The sequence below is a fragment of the Euwallacea fornicatus genome, chromosome 12 (genome assembly GCF_040115645.1).
Source record: "Euwallacea fornicatus isolate EFF26 chromosome 12, ASM4011564v1, whole genome shotgun sequence".
Lineage (NCBI taxonomy): Eukaryota > Metazoa > Arthropoda > Insecta > Coleoptera > Curculionidae > Euwallacea > Euwallacea fornicatus.
In genome coordinates this window covers 2,887,845-2,904,871 of record NC_089552.1, presented here as the reverse complement: position 1 = coordinate 2,904,871, position 17,027 = coordinate 2,887,845, and the positions used below count along the sequence as shown (strand labels likewise).

Here is a 17,027-nt window from a genome sequence, read left to right as displayed (position 1 = left end):
TGTCCTGAGGGGAAAGAGTGTTGCTGTCCCTGATCAGACTTATTTAATTTTTATTATTCTTATTTCATATTCTTTATTTTTCAAACAATATTGTTCGTAAAGTCGAATATCACATAACTGAAGTTGTTTTTTGTATTAAATTTCGTTTAGATACCTAAGTGAATTCAATTTAGACAGTGACGTCATTCCATATCTTTAGTTTTCAGTATTGAGTCAGATACAAATTAAAACATTTTGACTTTGACAATAATGACAATAATTGTCATCATATCTGTCAGCCGCCATAGTTAATTAATTAATGCCGCACATTTTTTGTGTATTTAGTTTTCCGGTGAAATACTAATTTCTCTCTTAAAAAGTGTGAATAATGGCTATCAGTTTGTTAAATCCTAAAGCCGAAGTGGCTAGGGCTGCTCAGGCTTTAGCGGTGAATATTACCGCAGCCAAGGGTATTCAGGAAGTGATGAAAACCAACTTGGGCCCGAAAGGAACCATGAAGATGTAAGTCACATGTTACGAATTTCTGTTTTTTATTTACTACTAAAGAGGTAATTTGCGAATCGTACTGAGAATATTCCTTGGGACGTAGTCAATTATCAATCACCACAAAATTATTATGTTCACAGTGAATTATTCGCCTTGTATTTCTTTCGCCCTTTTGCATCTCTTAAAAACCAAATCTAAAAACTATGGCCTATAAAGTATGAACCATAAACCATAGCCTCTACTTTTACCTTGTTGCTCCTCTACTGTTATGAGGCTTTGATTTTACTTCACAACCAATCTCACATTTCAAAGTATGGACAATATATAGAGAAAATTTGAAAATAAAAATAAATTCTGCTCTCAGATGTAGTTTTTCTTAATGGTCATATTTATTTTCTTAAATGTTTTACAGTGAAAAAGTAAATAATAAGGTTAATATATTTTCAAATGGACTCCCTAAAGTTTGATGGCTATTATATTGGTTTGCAAATTGTTGTGCAAACTAGGATTTGTGGATAAATATACATTTTTAATCTTTGCTGTTCCCTGTTTCCATTAAATGATTTTAAAAACAGAAACTGATCTAATATAAATTTTAATTCTTAATATCAAAGAAAAGTAAAGTTGCATATCATTATTTCGTCCTTGTCAGTTTATATTGGTTGTTTTTAGGTTAGTATCTGGTGCTGGTGATATTAAAATCACCAAAGATGGCAATGTTTTGCTTCATGAAATGCAGATTCAACATCCTACAGCCTCATTGATTGCCAGAGCCTCAACAGCTCAAGATGATATGACAGGTTAGATTTAAATTTAGAGTTATTTTATTTTATTGAAACTCATAAGGATAACATGGGTATGGTCTCTTTAGGTGATGGAACTACTTCTACAGTTTTGTTGATTGGTGAACTGCTAAAACAAGCAGACATTTATGTAGCTGAAGGCCTTCACCCACGGCTTCTAACTGAGGGCTTTGACAAAGCCAAAACTAAAGCATTAGAAGTTCTTGATAAAATAAAAATCCCAATTGATATCAATAGGGAAAACCTTCTGGAAGTGTGCAGAACCAGTTTAAGAACAAAAGTACATCAAAAACTAGCTGATGTGCTAACTGATGTATGTGTTGATGCAATTCTTGCTATTAGACCCAAGGATGGAAAACCTGTGGATTTGCATATGGTTGAACTTATGCAGATGCAACACAAAACTGAAAGTGATACTTCTTTGATTAAGGGTTGGACTCATGTTTTTAGCCATATTTTCTCATTATTTAAAGTTTTTGTTTAGGTCTTGTGCTTGATCATGGATCTCGTCACCCAGACATGCCAAAACGTCTTGAGAATTGTTACATTTTGACTTGCAATGTGAGTTTGGAGTATGAGAAAAGTGAGGTCAATTCAGGATTCTTTTACAAGACTGCAGAGGAAAGGGATAAGATGGTATTGTAGGTGTATTATTTTCTTGAGCTTTTGGGTTAGAAACTGGATTTATAGGTATTGGCAGAACGCGAATTTATCGATCAAAGGGTGAAGAAGGTTATAGAACTGAAGAAAAAGGTGTGCACAGGAACGGGCAAGAGTTTCGTTATTATCAATCAAAAAGGAATTGACCCTATGAGTTTGGATCAATTAGCAAAGGAAGGTTGGTCGCCATAGATAACCCAAGTTTTCTCGTCTTACTTGCACGTTTTTAGGAATTATTGCCTTAAGAAGAGCGAAGCGCAGGAACATGGAAAGATTATCTTTAGCTTGCGGTGGCATTGCTATGAACACTTTTGATGATTTAACTCCTTCTTGCTTGGGCTACGCCGGCGAAGTCTATGAACACGTTTTGGGCGAGAATAAATACACTTTTGTGGAGAAATGCAAGGCAAATATTTAAAAATTATTTTTAAATACTCTAGAGTATCCTTATATTTATACATTTGCAGAATCCTCAGTCCGTGACGATTTTAGTGAAAGGTCCAAATAAACATTCTTTGCAGCAAATCAATGATGCCATTCGAGACGGTTTGCGAGCTATTAACAATGCTATTCAGGATAAGGCAGTTATTCCAGGTAATTTGTAAATAAAACTTTTTTTTATGTTTAAGTATTTGGTTTTCAGGTGCTGGCGCTTTTGAGATAACCGCTAATAAAGAGTTGTTGCAATGGAAAGACACTGTCAAAGGCAAGGCCAGATTGGGTGTTGTAGCATATGCTGAAGCGTTGCTTATCATCCCTAAGACGCTAGCTATTAATTCAGGATTTGATGTCCAGGTTAGTGTGATATTGCTTACTCGAAAAACGTCTCCCAATAATAAATTTGTTTGCTTTTTTAGGAAACTATAGTAAAACTCCAAGAAGAAAGCCGCGTAAGTTCGGAACCGATTGGGTTAGATCTGACTTCTGGAGAGCCGATTATACCGAAAGATGCTGGAATCTTCGATAATTATGTGGTTAAAAAGCAAATTGTCAATTCTTGTTCCGTGATCGCGAGCAATCTGCTCCTGGTTGACGAAATTATGCGAGCTGGAATGAGCAGTCTTAAAGGATAATTTTCATAATTATTATTTTAACGGTTCTAATGATCTTTAATTTCACTAATACTGCTTTTTCATCTGAATTTGGAATTTCATAATTATTTAAAAAAATTGCTTTTTGTAACGTTTTGAAATATAAACTAATTTCAGCAGTTTTAGTCGTGTTTCATTTTTGCAGCGCTAAAATCAACTAGAAGGATCCTATTAAAAAACGAACAAGACACAGAATGCCTCATTGATAAATCAAAATTTAGGATTAATCCTCATTAAACTATGAATGTTAAAGAATTGAAAATTTTCGAAACATTCGCTAACATATGCAGGATATCCTAAGTACTGTGCGATACTATTAGACTTCAGTCTAGATTATACACTGTCTTCAATATGGGAAGGGCTATTATGGAGATTTCGTATTGTTATTTCGCTCGTTATCTTCATAGTCAAACTTTCCTTATTTTTAGATAAAATAATCAAAATAAAACCAAATAATATATAAATCGTTTTATTTAAATGTCAGACAAAATATAATTAGTAACGTGTTAGTAGAATTAATGAGAATTTAAAAACTTCCTACAAATTTAGCTAAAAACATAAATACCTAAACGCTAGTACGTCCAATTAATTCCCCATTAATGGCTTCGTCAAACAGTACCTATTATAGCGATCAATGAAAAAATGAGATCCAGTCATCATCGAGTAATAAATTAACGAATAATTCCTACATGGCCACAGAAAGGCTTCATCAACGAAAATGATGACTGAAGATCAAAATGATATCCACAAAACCCCTTAAAACAAAAATCAGTCGTCGCATGGGTTAGAACTCTTCAAATAGGGAGGACCAGAAGGAGCCTCTGGATATCTCTGCTGATATCTCTCCAATCTCAGATATTTTACCGTCACCAACTGTCCAGAATACCTTGAGGGAAATAATTATATTATAATATGCTATTAATCTATGTGCTAATTGGAGAGTATGTTGAGGCTTGACTACCAATCGCTTAAGACTTACCAGGACCCGTGAAGGTTTTTAAAAGCTATAGCAGCATCCTCCTCAGAGCCGCACTTCAAATAAACGACTCCGACGTCGGCTTCGGGCTGGCAGTGAAGGATGCGACAACGATGTGCCACTTTAGACAGGACGGACTCCTTTGCAGTGTTGGTCACCGAGGGCCTAGCACCCTCCTCGAACATACCCCGTATCTTCAAACATGGGGTAGGCGAATAAGCCACCGAGTTAACAGAACCAGGGTCCGTGTCAAAAGCTTGGCCTTGCCAAACACTTTTCCGGGGGGAGTTTCTAGAAGTTGGAGGGGTACGGGTGAGATAAGTTAGTAGAGTCAGGAGTTATGGTTGTAATGCTCTTTTCATTTCGTCACCAGGGGAGTTTTTTCGATTTTATTGCCTATAGCAATAATTTCATGTTCATTAGAAAGTGCATAAAAGAGCGAGAGGAATGCGAAAAATAAAACTCCTCTTTGTACGATATTTTATTTTTTTTATGAAATATTAACAAAAGTGATCAATGGAAGGCTTTGGTTTAGTGGACTGTATTAATAAATATAATATATAAACTCTCTACTAAAAATGCATAAAGCCTCTTTTCTATACTGGGAACAAATGATTAACATTAATAACAAAGACATCTTGCCGTTATAAACTGTTAAAACAATACATTACATTCTATTCTAATTGCTTTGAAAAAATTCGAACAAGTCTCTTAGATACATTTTCGTCATATTTATTGATAAATATATAACACGTTATAGTGCAATATTAGACAAAGCCCTGTCAACATCGTCTTATATTGACTATTAATACTATTTATTTCGTAGACCCGATAACACGCCATATTAGCAGGTTTCGGCCATAGGATTAAACAGTATTTAATACGCTACTGTGACGATAGAATGAATACTTGTATTGCTGCCTATTCGCATAGCAACATAAATCTATATTTATGTTTACGTTATCTCTTATAACAAAAACAGAACCATCACATCCAACGACTTACTAGGGATATTCATAATATCCCTTTGTGCGTCAGTATACGACGCATATCCGAGTATGAGACAGTATGACCTCATAGGAACAGTCACACACGGCGGCCTTCTGGCCAACAAATGGGATCAATCTTAGTGAAATGCTCGCAACTGTTTATTAAGTTCAGTTCTTATTAGGTAATTGATTAAAAGAAAAATTGCGTTGAAAGTTCGGCCGATTTGTCATTATACCACAAAATTTGAAACACTAATGAGTTTTCCTTTGATGAAATTCACATAAGAAATTATGTATTTTCATGCCTATCTATTAAAGGTCAATAAAGTAGTATGACAATATAACACAAGTTTTGCATCAAATTTGACCATAGAAAACACTGTTAGTTTTATCCTTATTTGAGATTTATCAATTCAATTGTTTAATATGAAAAATTTTCCCCAACCGGTCAATCCTATCGGACGATCCCTTTAAGGCTACCCCAGGTTACACACTTTTGGTGGCCCGACAGTTCAGTTCGTTGTTTAATTGATATAAAGACATAAGAGAATGAGATATTCGCCAATCCAACTAAACTATCAAACCACCGTTTAGTCTGTGGGGACTCCAAATAATACTGCACTATGCGTCATATACTACAAAAAAAGAAAAAAAAACAATTAAACATATCAAATCTACGTATTATTTAATAATTCTGGAAGCATGTGTTCGAAATAAAACTTCTTTAATTTGGGAAACATCTCCTCCCAGCACAGCTCATCCCTCTCGATCACTTCAAAAGCCATGCCCTTGGGTGTCCACACCACGAAGTAACAGTAGTAGTATCCCGTCACGTGTAACTGTCCTTGCACCTGATAGTAATACTTGTTGTTCTTGTTCAATTTTAACTTGCCATCCTCAAACGTGGCAAAGGTGATTTCTTTGTTGAGGAAAGCTTGCTCGATGGTGGACTCTCGGGCTTTATAGGGGCATTTAATTTCGATTAAGGCATTCTCTTCTGGGATCACGCCGTCAGGGGAAGCTGCAAGAAACGGATGGGCCCTGTGAACGACCAGTCCACATTTTTCAACTTTTTTGCCAGTGACCCGTTCAAACTGCAATATTGCAGTTTCTTCGTGTTTTTGACCATATTTAGTGTAAATGTTGCCGTTGAATGTGGAGTATAGGAGGTCCTTTACAATTTTTGCCCTGTCAGTTTTATTCAGGAGCTTGCAGACTTTTCCAAAGTTGGAAGCTGTAAGTCGCTTTTTCCTCTCCACGAGCCACAATTCACAGTCCTTCTGTGGTTTCGTAAGTACTTCTATGGTGTCCACATTCCTGTCCAATTCACGCAAAAAAGCCTTCTTTTTATCCTCGAAATCCGGTTGGATGACAGACGATTCCACTACTGCCAAGGCAGTAACTAACCTTTGAGGTACTTGATGTGCCTTCGGGGTTGATGAAACAAGATTTTCATTAAAAAACCCGCTGTTATTATCTTCGCTCTTGCTGTCGTTGTAGATTTCTCTTATTTCTGCTTTGTATCTCTTAAAATCTTTCCCCGAAATGGTAGGAATGTGAATCGCACTGCACAATTCATTCAGCTGATACAAATCCAGCTTCAAACTCAAAATTCCCGCTACAAAAGCCAAATTTACATCCAACATCTCAGTTTTTGGCTCCTCATTGCAGATTGAATGCTCCCTGAGACACCTATTGCACCGTAAAACATAAACCGAGAAAAAACCTTCTCGGATCTCATTTTTGATTGTTATATCTGCGGAGCGGCAGAAAAAGAGAGGTCTGTGAGGAAATTGAAGAAGTTGGTTGATAAGATAATCAACGTCGACGATGCGACGACCTGGAAGATATTTGAAGTCTGTGGTGTCGCTAGAAAGAGACAGAAACGGAGTGATTTACAAGTCGCCAGTGAGGTATGAGTAAGGTTGGTGTGTTTGGAGAGGTCCTGTTTGTGCCTAAATTCGATTCGTTTTTATGAGTCTAAAGGAAGGTTCTCATGGGTCAAACCCGTTGATTAATATCGTTAAACCTATGCCATTGAAATATAATACAAGAAAGTGTCAATCAATATTACATTTTAAAACGAGAGAAAGGCCTTTAGCCCTCGGTTCTTTGGTACCAAGTGTTCAGATACTTTGAAGGATCATTTTGTATTGTCTAATGTCAAAAGTTGGTTCGAGTTGTTAGTTTACAGTTGGAAATTGACAAATATGATAAAAAAATGTGAATGGACTTTAAGAGTCAATAGTTTTTTGAATCGCATGTAGTCAACGGCACTGACCAATAAAATTAACAGAAGTCGTCTTACAAGGGTTAAAGTCCAAAAACATAAGTTGCCGAAAATAGCTCGTTTCTTTCACAACATTCAAACATGAAATGAAAGGAGGGTAGGAAATCGCAGTGAAATATAAAATGTTTTTGTATGATTTTACGTTAGTTGAGTAACCAATTTTACACCAACTTCTTCAATTTCTCAACCTATCCGCTGTGTTACCTCATCGTAATACAAAAGTCAGTAAAACACAAAAAAGCCCAATGACCAAAACAAACACACTGTTGAATTTGACAGAAAAATCCAGTAATTAAATAGACAGATATAAAAATATTAGGCAGCCAAAGAGAATCAATTATTTGATGAAAGTATAGAAATCAGAAAATCAAACAAAAAAATGTTTTAAAAGTACCAAATTACTAAATAAAATATTTAGTAAATAACTACTAGAGAAAAAATGTATTCATTAACCGATTGTTGTCAAGAACTAATATAAAAATTCCTAACACCAGGTTGCCTAGCGCAAATAATCAATAATAAACTCAATAAATCCCATGTATTTTTTAGTTTTTCTTCTACAATCATACTTTAGTCAGTGCACCAGAGTTCTTTAATTTTTATTAGTCATCTGAAATCATTACAATTTAACCATGCGCTTAGATCATGCACTTTTGTACCTTTCATCACATGTTCAAAATAAATTCAATAAAGCTAACAAAAAAATTATGGCAACTAAAAAACGAGAATCAAATACACTTCTTTACAAGAAAGATTACGACACAAGGATAATTAAAATGAGCACTGATCTAAAATCACCTCAAACAGTCCCCCACCGCACACACCACTTCTCAATCCTAATTAAATCTCGTCTAAGGGCCAGTTTTACAAGTCATGATTAAACCAAGGATGGGCCTGATCAGGGGTTTTGAATTTCCCCCGGTTTAACGCGGAAATTTGATTTTGGAGAATCTATAAAACTGGCCACAATGAAATCTTAAAGCATATGCATGCAACTTCACCACAGCACACCAAAATCTAAAAATGTTGCACTAGAATTTTATTTTTGTCACTTTGCAACTCTAAGTTGTAATAAAAGGATTCGCACTCACGAAGATAAAGTTTTTGGCACTTTAGTTGAGGCCTAATTAGATTTGATCATTTTTGTTATCATCACATTTTACGCTGCAAGTACAGTCTTTATGGAGTTTACTAGAATTTCTATTATGTATATAAAGTTTAAAAGCTGTTTATCCTACAAGACGATCCAAATTCGAAGCTAAGTTTTCAATCTCCGAAATGGTACGAGATCGGCAATTAACCGTTCCTGAGAGCACTTGTGTATTTATTTTCTTTTCAAATCTTTACTTTTTTTTAGTTTTCTTGATATAAACTGTTTTTTAAAAAAAGGTCCTCGGATATTAATACGGTTTCAGAAACTCAATATCCCAGCTAACGGTAGGATAATATATTTCAATTTATAAAAACAATAGTTTGAAGCTACAAGGTGGTAAAGAAATAATTGCCAGTTTTAATAAATTTGGTTCTTTCAAAGCAGATTTCTCTTTTTTTTTTAATCTTAGAAGATGTAAGAGCACAATTGAAAAGATAAGGGTATCCAGCATGGGATTCTCTTAAATGGTAATAGACATGGGATGGGTAAAATGAGAGAAAAATTATACATTTAAGGGAGTAATTTGTCAGTTATTTTGAAAAACTGAAATTGTGATTTTTCGTTTGTTAAGAACAATCAACAACTTAAATATGGCCCTGGTAAATTTTTTTGTCGACTATAAGATCACTTTTCACATTTAACCTGTTATGTGAAAGCTTATAAAAACTGCAACGGAAACGCGATTTTAGTTTTAATTAATCTCTTATCAAAAGTCGGGGGGATTATTAATCGCTTAAAAAAAACTGTTTGATACATGAAATTATTACCTTGAATGCGCAACTTCTCCCCCATTTAACCAAATCTGTACCTATTACAATTTACGAGATTGCCACAATGGACATCTTTATTTTGGAGATACTGTGTATTATTTCACGCTGCATATCTATTTTTATCATACGGTACGACCTATGAGCTGTACCTTTACAAAAGGCAGGCTAAAAGGTTTTGTGCATATTTCGAAGCGATATCAATTCTTAGGTAGTGATTCAGTCGTGTGCTGGTGCGCCGGTAAGTGAGATGTTTGTAATACGAAGTGAACTAATTATCAAGATAATCCAGTGTTCTTGTGTTTAAAAAATTCGTGAGATATAATACAAGTGTAGCTGAATCTTAGTGATTAAAAGTAGGTACCGCTGAATATTTTTTCTCTTTTTGTTTTAAAGAAATATGACAAATTACTTAATTAGGTACCATTTACTAGGTGAGAGTGGATGATTCTAAGATTCTGTTTTTTTTTTAATTTGAACTACAATTGTAGAATACAGTGTCAAGTAGCAGTATTACTTTGTTTCAAAAAAAAGCATGGCAAATCGTTTGCTTACTTAACAAGGTTAAATAAGTGTTGTCAAACTTAATATTTCCTCTTAAATCATAATAATTAGTAGCAGTAAAGATTAAACTTTTATAAGAAGCACCACAAATTTCGTTCATTGAGTCAAAATGAGAGTTTTAATTTTGCTTAATAACAAAATTTTGTTTTTTTGATTTCAATTTCAATTAAACGGAAATAAACCTGCAAAAAAAGAAAAATGTTGATAAAGCTATTTTTATTTCTGAACCAAAAATGGCAGTGGGAAAATTTTCGTTTTTTTACTCTTTCCAACTTTTCTTTTAACTGCACAATAAGTGGCAATATTATAGTTGAGTCCCTAAGATTAAACAGTCTTTTCATACTCTAAGTATTGTGGTTAAAAAACGAGTAATCTAGTAAGAAAAAGTACAAAAGAAAGTAACATTCTGAAAAATTTCTTTAATTTGCAAAAACGCTTCAAAGCAGGTCTCTGAGACTTCCGGAAAATAAAGCTCTCTATCATCTCTGTGAAATAAAAGGTTAGCAATGCCACTTTAACGTTAATAATCTATAAAACTCCTCGTATATATCTGGTTCCCATTATTGTTCATAGGTGATCGTTTGTAATTACTTTTTTATTCATAATGTATTTAAGACCTTTTTCTGCGCGGCAGCGTCTGAAAAACCATCTCGTCAATTCTCCACTAGTGAATATCTTTACGTCTGAAAGAGTTTCTTGAGCACACCCCTGACCTTTTCGATGTGCCTCGAGTTTGGATCACCCTGTGCAAACATAGAACGTCCACATTGTTCACCATATGTTCAATTTATTTTTTTTTAATAATAATAATAAAAAAAGGTTTTTATCTTACCCAGTCATGCTTAAATTAGCGCTGCCAATCCATCGCCATACGTCGAAAGACTCTCCATGGACTGTCTGCACTTCCGTCCGTACTCTTGACTCGTTTTCGTTTATATATTTGATAGCTTTTTCCCACAGGTGCTGTTTAGCTGTAAACAAGAAAAAACAAAAATTAGCTTTTTTGTATTAAAAAGCTTAAAAAGATGTAAATTCGCTCTAAAAATAATAATAGTCGGTCTTAAAAATGTTCTTTGGAAATTAATTTAAGGACATAAACTATAGTTTTCTAATGATAGATTTAGGTTACTCACCTTTCCTCTCTTTAACGCTAAGAATAGCATCTCTAACGTGATTAATTACCACATAGCTAGTATCTGGATGCTCACAAGATGTATTTTGAAGGATTTCCAATATTTTTTCTACCAAAGTGTTAATCTAAAATTAATCTTTTTTAATACAACTCAAGCTATGAATTATTCTTTTTCTTTCATACCTCATTCTTCTGCTTCTGTTCGTACAAAGTGTAAATTTTAAATACATAACGCACCAAGACCAGAACAACAAATATGATTCCTATTAAGGCTAGGGCATACAAGATGTTGACAACATAATTAAAAAACACACACTTGTATGGAAGAGTGGGTTCGAGAATCACTAGGCTGGTGATTTTCATGTCCTGATTAAACACCACTTGTTCCTTAAAATAACACACCCAAGTAATTACTAAACATGAAGGACAATAATTAACGCCTGTTCTTACCATATTTTTAACTACATCCTCCGGCAGAACCGCCCCATCATTCTTCTCAGTTTGAGCTACGACGATGCCCCACTCAGGGTTTACAAACGTCATTACTTCCAAATTCTTTAGATCTCGTCTAATCATTGTTGCATCCTTGATGGCGTAATTTGTCTGGCAGAAGGAGACAATTTCAAACTCAGTCATTTGAGGCTTGATAGTGGAATCAAAACAACGGTGCGCCACTGCACGTTTATGCAGTTCAGATTTGATGCTATTCAGCAGATTGATAGCATTTTGAGTTTCATCTTGAGGGATGCAATTGACGCGCCGTTTCGCTTCTGGGTCGTTGAAATCGCAGATTGGAGAGATGAAACCTATAAAAAGACAGTAGAAACGTCTAAGAAAATGACTAGAGATATATAAAGACCATTACATTTGTTTCAGTAGCCCTTTTTATCATGTTCCATGTTAGGCGCAAAATGTATGATAAATTGTAGTTTTAAGGCGGGGTTTTTAACTCCTGATAATTTGTCCAGTAAGATCACTTCCATGGAAAAGAGGAAATTGATAAATTTTCTGCACGAATTTCATCAGTTTTACGGAAGTTATCTTACTGGCAAATTTATTAAGGGTTTAAAAAACTGGTCCTAAAGTAAAATGAAAAAACCTTTCAAACAACATTATCGACAACTCTTCCAATTTATAATTATTAACGTGAATAAAGAGGGGGACAAAAGATGACATAAAGGCAATTAATAGACATGTAAGCGGTACTCTTGGAAGCAAAAATGAATGGGTATGAGGATACTGTTAAAAGCAACGACTTTAAAAAAATTAGATGTAACAAAGAGTTGCTGGCGTTTTATTAAAATTGGTTCCATTTTTGGTCATAAGGTGGCCTAATGTCCTTATGCTTTCATTTTAAACGTAAACGGCCATGGTGACGCCATTCTCTTAAATATTTTCGCCATGAAATGATGTCACAGTTGCCAAAAAAGCATTATTAATTTAAAATAAAACTGTCAAACGCAATGATACGTCCACTTTTAAATTGTTGGTTAAAACTAATACAGAGCTTCTAAAACATCACAGAAACATAGTGTTCTTCTTAATTTTAACTGAAAAAAAAAAACAGTAAAAATTAAATATTAAATTAATAATTGTTTTCATTGAAAATTGTTGGGAATTAAGTTTTAATCCAAGGGAACAAGACTTATATTTATATATATATGTTTTTCGAACCTGTTAAAAATCGGATGGTGCCATGAAATGAATTGGCAGTACTGGGTGTTCCGTATATCTAAAATTGTAAGGGAGATTTGACTATTAAATTTTTGCAGTATATCACTCCAAAAAGTAAATTTTAATGGAAAGAAATTGTTGGGTATTAAATATAAATCTTTGAAGTCAATGAACCACCAATTCAGGATTATATTTATTTAGCCAGCAAAAAGTTCAAGGATAGAAATGATTCTTTAATAGCAAAACAGTGGACCAATTTATCCCTTTTTCTTAAAGAAAAAAATTATTTACCTTAACATAGCTACATGCAGGACTCATATAGTCCTGAATAGTAAATATTCGTTACTCACGATATTATCCGCCCTTCCCGTCCGAAGTCGATAAGTATGTCTAACTATTTAACGATAGATAATATAACAATCTAAATCAGATTTAAGTGTACATATACAGTGACAATTTTGAGTTTAGCAATCGTTTAATCAAATATCGATTATTCAAGATTGGCTATATACGGTTTGCGTGAATTTGGCATTAAAACCTACCTGGTGGATTTTTAATAAGCAATAAATATTTTGGCACCTAAATCCAATATTTTTAGCGAAATTCAAGGAAAAATCCAGGTTGGGTTATGAAGTAATACAAAGAAAAAAGAAAACAATGTTTGTTTTTAATGAACAGGGCAAAATATTTATTGTTTATTAAAAAAATTACAAAATACACATGAACAGTAACTTCCTTAATAACTACTCCAGTTAAAAACTTTCAATTTCAGAACTATTGAAACAATAAGTAAAAAAGTATGGAACTTGCTGAATTGTCGTTATCTAATAAATTGAAATAATTCAAACATACATCAGAAACAGCTCTTGAAATTCTGCGGAAGTACCTAATTCTTTAAAAAAATATACGATTTTTTGAATCTACGAAACCAAAATAAAACATTTTTAAAAACCACAACCGGGCCAAAAATACAACTTAAGTTGAATTTATGAGATTTTGAGTAAAACACGAAAAGAAATTTCAACTCGTTTCTGTTTAATGATTAGTGTAAGGATTGTTGCTCTTACCGGAAGTGACCATAGAAGTGTCAGATATCATTCCAAGGTACACCACGGCCAGAAGGATAAAAAACATAGCGGCTACCGCCAAAACGCCGTAAGACACGAAATTACTTTTGCCTCCACTGCTTTGTCTAGCCTTGTATTCGTACGTTGGATCTCGGCCTTTAGTTGCTCTGAAACTGAAAAAAATTGACAATACAATTAAATTCCCAATTAACCATTATAAACAAACACTTACTTGGACAAATAAGACCTTCCGTACATTCCATTGGAATCGTGCTCCTTGACTAAATCGCTCTTATTATCATATTCTCCTTTCTTAGAGGCGCTTAAGGCTGACAATCGACGCGTGAAGTTGCTTAAGAACGGAGTGTCTCTTTCTGTCAATTTCACCTCAGGCGCCGGACTATACGGCTTATCATATGCTAAAAATATACCATTAATCTATCTAAAAACTTTGTATATCCTCGAGTCAAATACCAGGACTTCCGAGGCTCAATCTAGTCCTAATTTGATTGAGTTTATCAGCAGCATAATCCGATGCCAGGGATCCGGCTAAACCGGCAGTTTCCCCATAAGACGTGTGCCTAGAGGGAGAGGACGTGCCAGAAAATGATACATTTCTGCCACTGGAAAAGCTAAAAATATAACCAAAAAAATGCTTATAAGACAAACCGTATGCTAGAATATCATTATCTTAAATACCCTGTTTACAACTCACCTGGTATAAGTGCTAGATAAAGGCGATTTCGCAGGAGACGGTCGCCTATTGAATTCCATATTGTCAAAAGAATCCTCGTCTCTTGAATTTGAAATAAAATTTTTATTGCTGGAAACAACAACATCAGATTCAGAATCAGATCCGGTGTCAAAATAGTCTTGAGTTGGCCTTATAACCTTGGAAGTCGTGATAGTAGATGTGTGTGTAGAAGACGTTGCCGCGCGGATAGGTTTGTGGGGGCTGCTAGTCACGTTCTAATAATTTAGTATTAAATGATAATTCTACTCTGCCTTTAAGAAATTACTTACTTGAGATTCCTCTGTAGACTTCATAGATGTTCGACTGGAACTAGAAACTGGGCCAATTGTCACCCTATGGTTTTTCTGATTTTTAACAGCTTTAACGTCGGTGTCGCTTTCGTCTTCACTGGAATATCTACCTAAGGACCTGAAAATACTTCTTTGATAAAAGTACATTATTTAAGGGTGCAATGCATTTTACCTTCTGTTATCGTTTCTGGATCCTGTTTTATCTCTATTCTCTAGCAATAGTTTCAACTTTTTTGCCATAATTTTTCTAGTGGTACCTGTGATAGGCATCACGGGAAACCCAAACTCTAGGAGCTTCGTGCGAAGCTCTGCATCTGAGAATTTATCTACATCCACCATCTGTAAAAAAAGCATTTAAGTCATATATTTATATTTAAACGAAATGACACGTTTTATAATCTAAAAATGTTTTATCTTAGGGTGACAAAATTTATCAGGCTTGAGTCTAAGTGATTTACTAGTATGCATCACGTAAAAATTTTACATATTGTTTAGTGGAGTGATGTATACTGAGATATGCTGCTCACCTAGCTAAAATGAGAATATATATAATGTAAATGCTCTAATTTGGTTTCATCACAACAGTACTTAATGCTTTACTTAATAAACAAAATTTTACCATTAACTCTCCTAATTGTTTGGACTAGATAGAGTTTTACTGTTTCAATGAGGCATTTGTAACCAATTATTTATTTTTATTTATAACTTAAAGTGTTCACGTCTTGTACAAATAAGTAGACTTCTTTAACATGGACGTAATTGAAGTATTTGTCCTATATATCTCTGACAGAATCACATCTATAGGATTGTACTAATGTTTGCAGACCATATGTCTAGACCTCATAGATAAAATCGAATAAGTTTAACTTTGAAAATTTCACTTTTAGTATAATAACAACCAAAAATTTTAAACAAAAACTATTTAATTTCAAAAATTAATATGAATTCTACATAAAGTTTCACTAAACTTTGCCAATTTTGAAAACATACCTTTATGAATATACATTACCTAAAGGTTGACCATTTTTTTAGTTTTAATTTAATATTAAAACGGAGCATTTCTTTTAGCAATTCTTTAACTTCGATAAAATTTTTTTTAACACAATCACCTTTTAGATATTTAGTTACATGCATCCATAGCTTCTAACAAGTCTAATCATTAGGCTTGTTCTTTTACCAAAGTGTTAAGACAAAACTTAACTATATATTCATGTGCATACTGATTACTTTTAATGAAAACAAAGTAAAAACCATTTATATTAATATATTTAAAAAGCGGAACAAAAAAAAATACCTTTAAGACAGAAAAATCTATAAGATTTATAGGGTGTCTAAATAATCAAAACATATATTTTTATGTGCCCAACTTTCCCAATGAAAAAATAAAACTTAAAGGAAACTTTTGCAATAATAGTATGTTACAAGGAGTAATCAAAGCAAAATTTTCTTTACCACTAATTATCACACAATAATACACAATAATCTCCATTAACAGTAGCTGTAATGAATTTTCTTTACTTGTAACGGAAACAGTCAGTTATTTTTAATCATAGGGATATTACGAGTAAAATATTACTGTCTATTTTACCTCAAATTGGCACATTTGTAACAATGTTCCCATAACAAATAAAACATTTATATGTAACATGTAATACCATTAATCACAGAAGTGAAACACTTATGTGTTCAGAAAATGTGGAAGTTATATCTGAACCTCCATTTAACAAAGGTCAATATAAGAATAATCTGAGTAAGGAATTTGAAGAGAAATTTTTACAAAAGAAGGCGTTTTGTGTAAATAGGTGATTTTCTTAGAGGAAGTTTTAAGTTGAAAAGTTTACCATCAGTTATAACCTCACGAGAACTTTTAATAACTAGTTAAGCATGTGTAGATAAAAAAGATACCAGAAAATGCATCACAATATGTAACGAAAAGTACTCTTCTTACCTTGTCCTGCAATTCCGAAACCAGCGATACTAACAGGGCCTTTCAATTAGAGACTAAAAGGCAGAAATATTCACATTTGCTGCACGAAAATGGGCGGCAAACTGGGGCTTTGTGCTATAAATATACAAAGCTTCCCAGTACTTAAATTGTCGTATTACAAAACCAACTAGAAGACGGCTAAACGATACAAAGCACAATTTACGTTAAAAATGTCAATAATTCTTTTAAAAAGTGATTTTAGAAACGCCGATTCGCCATTGCACACCAAGCCACACGCCAGACGTTTCTCGTTATTCCATTTCCATTCCATAAATAGATATGACGTGACGTCTGACCTGACTGTCGGTAATTATAAAATGGCGGTAAATTATGATCAAGAATAT

General features: G+C 33.8%; 2 protein-coding genes across 3 annotated transcripts; one reads left to right on the top strand and one right to left on the bottom strand.

Moving 5' to 3' along the window:
• The first annotated feature begins 274 nt into the window (after nt 1-274).
• Nucleotides 275-3,162, top strand: CCT6 (chaperonin containing TCP1 subunit 6). The gene is made up of 9 exons (XM_066288335.1): nt 275-501; nt 1,159-1,286; nt 1,358-1,720; nt 1,774-1,925; nt 1,980-2,127; nt 2,180-2,355; nt 2,417-2,543; nt 2,593-2,744; nt 2,807-3,162. The coding sequence occupies exons 1-9, from the start codon at nt 368-370 to the stop codon at nt 3,020-3,022; spliced, it is 1,596 nt and encodes a 531-aa protein (XP_066144432.1). The 5' UTR covers nt 275-367; the 3' UTR covers nt 3,023-3,162.
• A 331-nt stretch (nt 3,163-3,493) lies between these two features.
• Nucleotides 3,494-16,977, bottom strand: LOC136342478 (inner nuclear membrane protein Man1-like). Of its 2 annotated transcripts, XM_066288327.1 has the most exons (13): nt 16,645-16,961; nt 14,869-15,035; nt 14,676-14,814; nt 14,368-14,621; nt 14,127-14,284; nt 13,885-14,071; nt 13,653-13,825; nt 11,362-11,717; nt 11,095-11,298; nt 10,913-11,036; nt 10,612-10,750; nt 4,020-4,307; nt 3,494-3,926 (listed from the first exon to the last, which is right to left on the bottom strand). In XM_066288327.1, exons 2-13 carry the CDS (start codon nt 15,033-15,035, stop codon nt 3,809-3,811), a joined length of 2,307 nt encoding a protein of 768 aa, XP_066144424.1. In that variant the 5' UTR covers nt 16,645-16,961; the 3' UTR covers nt 3,494-3,808. The 2 variants fall into 2 exon arrangements, with proteins under 2 accessions (XP_066144424.1, XP_066144423.1); XM_066288326.1 differs by lacking the exons at nt 3,494-3,926; nt 4,020-4,307 and adding an exon at nt 4,485-6,874 and having other exon boundaries at nt 16,645-16,977.
• Nucleotides 16,978-17,027: the final 50 nt, after the last annotated feature.

Coding starts and splice junctions, on each gene's coding strand:
- CCT6 (XM_066288335.1), top strand. CDS start 368: ATGGCTATCAGTTTGTTAAATCCTAAAGCCGAAGTGGCTAGGGCTGCT. Junction 2,128..2,179: donor GGATCAATTAGCAAAGGAAG/GTTGGTCGCCAT, acceptor GCACGTTTTTAG/GAATTATTGCCTTAAGAAGA. Junction 2,544..2,592: donor GGATAAGGCAGTTATTCCAG/GTAATTTGTAAA, acceptor TTTGGTTTTCAG/GTGCTGGCGCTTTTGAGATA.
- LOC136342478 (XM_066288326.1), bottom strand. CDS start 15,035: ATGGTGGATGTAGATAAATTCTCAGATGCAGAGCTTCGCACGAAGCTC. Junction 13,826..13,884: donor GGAAGGTCTTATTTGTCCAA/GTAAGTGTTTGT, acceptor AATTTTTTTCAG/TTTCAGAGCAACTAAAGGCC. Junction 11,037..11,094: donor AACAGAAGCAGAAGAATGAG/GTATGAAAGAAA, acceptor GATTAATTTTAG/ATTAACACTTTGGTAGAAAA.